The sequence below is a fragment of the Diplotaxodon limnothrissa genome, linkage group LG13, assembly GCF_057381915.1.
Source record: "Diplotaxodon limnothrissa isolate DT_005_m linkage group LG13, D_limnothrissa_male_GT1.1, whole genome shotgun sequence".
NCBI classification, from domain to species: domain Eukaryota; kingdom Metazoa; phylum Chordata; class Actinopteri; order Cichliformes; family Cichlidae; genus Diplotaxodon; species Diplotaxodon limnothrissa.
Genome location: NC_140608.1, coordinates 33,311,877 through 33,317,876, shown reverse-complemented (window position 1 = coordinate 33,317,876; position 6,000 = coordinate 33,311,877). Strand labels below are relative to the sequence as shown.

At 41.0% G+C, this 6,000-nt stretch overlaps 1 protein-coding gene across 1 annotated transcript in view; it reads right to left on the bottom strand.

The window, feature by feature from the left end:
• Nucleotides 1-2,080: 2,080 nt before the first annotated feature.
• pcca (propionyl-CoA carboxylase subunit alpha) overlaps nucleotides 2,081-6,000 on the bottom strand; it is a 37,489-nt gene continuing 33,569 nt past the window's right edge. The window contains exons 19-23 of the mRNA XM_085368982.1: nucleotides 4,461-4,559; nucleotides 4,096-4,149; nucleotides 3,800-3,940; nucleotides 2,844-2,921; nucleotides 2,081-2,364 (exon numbers count right to left, since the gene is read on the bottom strand). Of these exons, the coding sequence (XP_085225108.1) occupies nucleotides 2,296-2,364; nucleotides 2,844-2,921; nucleotides 3,800-3,940; nucleotides 4,096-4,149; nucleotides 4,461-4,559 (441 nt within the window). The 3' untranslated portion in view covers nucleotides 2,081-2,295. The remainder of the gene's footprint in view (nucleotides 2,365-2,843; nucleotides 2,922-3,799; nucleotides 3,941-4,095; nucleotides 4,150-4,460; nucleotides 4,560-6,000) is intronic.

Here is a 6,000-nt window from a genome sequence, read left to right as displayed (position 1 = left end):
CGGATCCAGTGATTGTTTCAAATAACCGGACTTGTGATGTTTTACTGTAGTGAAAAAGTGAAAGATGGGTGTGGGTACATTACCGTTTAGTTTGTGGGTTACAGCAGAAAATGATCCATTTCATGTTCCCACGTGGTTCTGGACAAAGACATTTTCCCCAATAAGAGGATAATCACGCGTCTAACCTCGACTCATAGAAACTTTAATGCTCAATATTCTCAACAAGGAAACGGCTCTGTGTTTGTTTCCAGACGTCCTCAACCGTTTACTCTGATTGTTGCACATTGCCAAAGGTTATGTCTGCTGGAAACAGAAACACAGCTTTCTGAGTACATCACTCAAAACAATTGTCTACTTTGTCCCCCCTCTTAACCTTAAGAGTACTTTAATGTACTCACTATGTACTATGTACTCAGAAAGCTGTGAATGGTAGTCCATTGTTAGTCAGTGGAGCTGCAGTCATTGTGCAAATGTGCTGTTTATAAGGTTGGAAACCTGCAGTCAGCTGAGACTGAAGAAGTCTCCTGGATGAGCGATGAAACGTTTCTCCCACTGAAAACGACATCCTTCACATCTTGGTTTGCATAGAGGCCTTTAGAGGCCACCGGCCTTTAAGGTTCCTCACTTTTGCCACAGGTTTCAGAGCTTTTTGTTGTATTTACTTACCTGAACATGTTCAGACACTACAAACAACTTTAGACCTCCCTGAGACCATGAGTGATGAAAATTCAGAGGTTGTTAACCTTGAAATGAGAGAAACAAGGTTTCTGTTCGTTACCAGAGCAACAGACTTCTGATGTTACCTTTTATTTCGTTACATTAAAAGCAAACAAAGATAATGCAGTTTGATAAACAACATTTTCTACACTAAGATGATTAACAGTTATTAGCTGGAACCCTAGCATGACTCAGCATACTCTGCAGTGTCTCCTTAAAAAAAAGGAAACACACATAGTAGAAAAACACAATTTAGATGAGTATCTAAAAGTGATTCACAAAGAGCTATTAACCTTGTTTTTGGAAAGGCAGGGTATTGTTATATCTTTGGACACAAACCAAAGGTCATCAACTACAATTATTGCACTCAGAAATGTTTAGATCTACAACATAAAAATTGTTTGAGATGTATGTTTCTCTTCCACCATCACCAAGTGATCTTACACGACTGTTTCATAGAAGTAATCCGTCACCCCCTACAAGGAATGCAGGAATTTGAAGAGTTTCAGTCAGGTTTCAGAGCTCATCACAGCACAGAAACAGCTTTAGTGAAGGTTACAAATGATCTTCTTATGGCCTCTGACAGTGGACTCATCTCTGTGCTTGTCCTGCTAGACCTCAGTGCAGCGTTCGATACTGTCGACCATAATATCCTATTAGAGCGATTAGAACATGCTGTAGGTATTACAGGTACTGCGCTGCAGTGGTTTGTATCATATCTATCTAATAGACTCCAGTTTGTGCATGTAAATGGAGAGTCCTCTTCACACACTGAGGTTAATTATGGAGTTCCACAGGGTTCAGTGCTAGGACCAATTCTGTTTACATTATACATGCTTCCTAGCTTGCTAGCATGCTTTCCAGGCTGGACTACTGTCACTTTTATCTTAAAGAGCTCATCGTACTGTGTCATTGCATACAGATGCAGGCTTCTCTGTGGGTCCTGGGGTATTTAATTAGAATGGGAAACAACCCTTAGCTTAGGTTCCAGGTTCCTCTTCTATTGAATCAAATCCCAGTTTGTGTTTCTATTTCACTTACTGTGTACTGTATACACCACTCTGTTAATTATTAATCTTTGCCTCTCTTCCACAGCGTGTCGTTGTCCTGCTCACACCCAACCAATCATGGCAGATGGCCCCGCCCCACCCTGAGCTTGGCTCTGCCAAAGGTTTCTTCCTGTTAAAAGGGAGTTTCTCCTTTCCACCGTCGCCAAAGTGCTTGCTCAAAGTGGAAAATGTGATTGTTGGGTTTTCTCTGTATTATTCTTGGGTCTTTACCTTACAATATAAAGTGCCTTGAGGCAACTGTTGTGTGTGAAGAAAAACAAAAACTGAAAGTTATTTTATTTGGAAAAGTTTGTTTATTTTTCTCAGTCAGTTCATCCAAATTTCAGTGTTTGGCCTACCAACAACAATATCTATTAAGCAGTAAAACCTAAGTACAACAGAGTAATTGGAACAGTCAGCTGAATCAAAGACACAAGACAACTGAGCACCCACACCAACATTGTGACACAGTTCAACTCCATCTGTCCCAGTTCACACAAGTCACATGTCAAAGGGAACAGATCATGTTTTATTCCAGCTCCACAAGCAGGTCTCCTTCCCCCACAGTCTCGCCCGGCTTACAGTGGACACTCTTAACCTGTAAGGACACACGTGCAGTTAAACACAAACTTTAAATAATGCATTTACAGTTTTACAAACACACCACTTAAACTCTATGCTCTGGATTGCGGATGTCACACTCCAGTCTTTCAGGGCCGATGTCTGTCTGGACTAGAACTTGACTGAATGCTGAGGTGGCAGTTCAGCCATTTGATTCATGTTACAGCAGCTCATGAGTGCAATAAACAAACTTTTAGAAGTACATTTTTCTAAAAACATTTACTTATATATATATATTTAAATTTACTTGAGTAGGGTTAGGGGTTGCCTCCTCAGCATGCAGTCAGGTCACTGTAGAGTCTTGCTAATCACATATTAATTTTATTTAGGTGTGTTGCAGCAGGAACCATGGAGAAGTTTGAAGAAACCAGCGTTTGAGGACCGGAGTTTGACCCCCCGACCTAGATAATACTACTGAAATCTAGTGATGGGAGTAACTGTCACATTTCCTGTTACCTTTGCTTGCTTGACAGCAGTCAAACTGTTCTGCATCTTCATGGCTTCAATTACACAAATCTCCTGACCTTCTGCAACCTAAAAAAAAACAGAGTGTGTAAAAGCAATGGCTTAACTGTAAATGTAAATGTTTAAGAAGGGATGACTAAAAGCTACTCCTGCTGCCTTCCGTGCACCATTTGTCAACATGCGCATATTCAAGAGATTTATTTGAAGCTCAGGCTGCCATCTACGAGGAGCGACAGCCCTGTTGAACAGAGACTGGCAGCACGTAGACTCCAAATGTTTCTTGTGACAAACTGATGGCATTTTGTTAACTGCAAAAATAATGGTTTTCCTTTCTTTTCACTGATAGGCTCAATCTCCTGGCTCACCTGGTCTTATAGTGTTTTTCTACTTTACCTGAGCAGTCAAAGCTCTTTATACAACATGCCTCATTCACCCATTCATACACAGGGTGCTTGACCTCATTTAAGCATTACGCTGGTAGTGAAAGATGGGCAGCATCGCCAGTTTCTGAGGAATATGAATAATGTTAACATGGACAATTATGAGAACCTGACAGAGTAATGTGAGTGAACTGAAGATAAAAACATGGATTAAACAGATAAAACAGTCTAGTTTTGGAGTAAAACTGTTTGGTGTGATTGCAGAGGGAGAAAAAAACCCCATACATTTAAAATAACGCCCAACAACATTCAGTGACTCTAATCTATGAATATATAAGAACATGAAATGTCAAAATACACTCACAGGCTGCAGCATGCATTCAAAAACTCACCAACTTAAACTTTGATTCTATGCTTAAGAATTAAAATAATGTTGAATCTTAATCATTTCTGCACATCTGCACAGTCTTACCAGCAACATGTCAACTACAACAGGCTTTTCCCCATTATGAACTATGAACTCATTAAACAGCATTTAAACGATGTGTACATATTGGAATGTGTTACCGTATCTCCAGGTTTGACAGATACAGCCACAACTGTTCCCGGCATCGGTGAACGCAGGATGCTGCTCGTGTCCTCTGAAGCTTTTTCTGGCATGTAGGAGTTCAACTCTGCAGCCAGCTTGGACAGAACTCGAACCTTAAACTATATATATTTACAAGAAAAAGAAACGTATGGGGAACAGTGGGATGTTTGGCACTGCAATATATCAATAACATGGAAAGTTCTTCTGATCATACATACATACATACATACATACATACAGCCACTAGCCTACATTTTGAATTATTCAGTCTTACCAAGGTGCCCAGGTACTGTAGGACAATCCCTCCTGCAGCATCTCTGGAAAGGCACTATAAAAAAGAGAGAATACGTTATCTGTATTACAGCTGACATCTTTCATTATTTTATTGTTACTGGTGAGTTTAGCACATTTCTGTTCTAAATTTGTTCTGCCAAGACGCCGGTGTCCCCCAGTTTAAAAACTATTTAAAAAAACTTGCTGCGTCTTCAGAGGGTCAGGCAGGAATGAGGCATGAAGTAACTGAGTGCACTGATAAAAGCTGCACCACATGGACAGACATTTTGGTTTTACCACTTTTCCACCATATCACCATGGCTCCAATCCGTTTGAGGTCTCTTTACCAACACTTAGCTGTGTTACCTGTAGCATTCTGTGTGTGCCGTTGACTGTGAGTGGCAGCAATGGGGAGGCCAGATTCAACGCTCCCCAAACTTCCACCTTCGCTCCATCTATCTCCACCTGCAGACACAGTTAACACAGTCTAACTGGAGGGCCACTCTTTCACATCACACAATGCTCACACTGTTGTTTTATTATCTGAATGAATCGGGACTTCTGATGATCACCAATAGCTTTCCAATCAAGACAAATTCTGGCTTGAATTCCTATTAACTAATCTTTAAATTCATATTAAACTTAATCTGCAGTCAAATACACTCACCTGCCATTTTATTAGATACACCCTTTCCCGTGCTTGCCACCCCATGGCTCAGTTTCTATGTAAAAGGTCAAGTAACTGAATTTAAAGTAGTGATTATTTTCGACCTGCTGTGTGAACGTACTGCTTCTTATTTAGCTCGTTTCTACTCGTTGTAACTTGCCTCGTTCACCCATTTACTCCCATTTGCAAAAGCACTTTTTTCTATGCTCTGTTTCTGTCTCCTGACACAGTGTAGATAAACTTTGCTGCCACAGAGGTCAGTTATCATGTTACCAGTATTACTTCCTCACTGCATACTGGATACTCTGAAAAAGAGCAGAAGTTTGACTCCTTGATATAATTTTTAAATGTGCATTAAAAGCAGATATTTTGTAAGGTGGAGTGGAAAGCCAGGAAAAATAGTTTGTTTTTTAAATCTAGATGAACAAACAAACCCAACCCTAAACTGGGACATCTCACCTCATCACTAAGAGGACAACCCCAGCTCTGTAGCCAAGCTGAGTTAGAGGTCTGCTAAGCCGAGGACTTTAACTAGCGATAACATTTAATCAGACCCACCGTGGAATTCCCAGTGTGGACTGATGAGACTGACACCATCTCTAGTCTTGATATTGTAGAATGTTTAGCTGATTTAGAGTTTAGAAATGTGTTATCATAGAATGTAGAACTATTGTAGAGACACTGACACTGCCCTTAATATAATAAAGGGCTCATTGTGTTGTGAACTTAGGAGTAGATTGTAGGAGACCCCTTCCCCACTGAGTGGAAATTCCCCAGAGGATGTTTGGGTGGGGGTCTCAACATTTGTAACTGGATAACTGTGGTCTGGAAGGGAGATGGGTTTTTATGACCTCTAGGGAGTCACCTACCCCCACAGTGTTTTAACTGTCACGCACACACATCCACACGCACACTCACTCATGTGCACTCACATATAAACACAGGTATGCGCACACAGTCACACACGAGCACTCATATAGGCACGCGGGAACGCGCACATGTAGGCATTCACAGGCTCGCGCACACACACACACACACACACACACGAAAGTATGTAAACATAGTACTTAGTTTTATGGCACCTTGTAGAGGGTTTAGAAGGGGGGTCACTGATACAAAACTGCATGTAACAGACAAAGGAGTTGAGATCTGCAGAGGAGTTCCGGGGTCCTGTACATCTCCCTTCTAGAAGGTGTAATCAATAGGTGTGATCAATGAGTGTGGATTAATAAAAGTGTT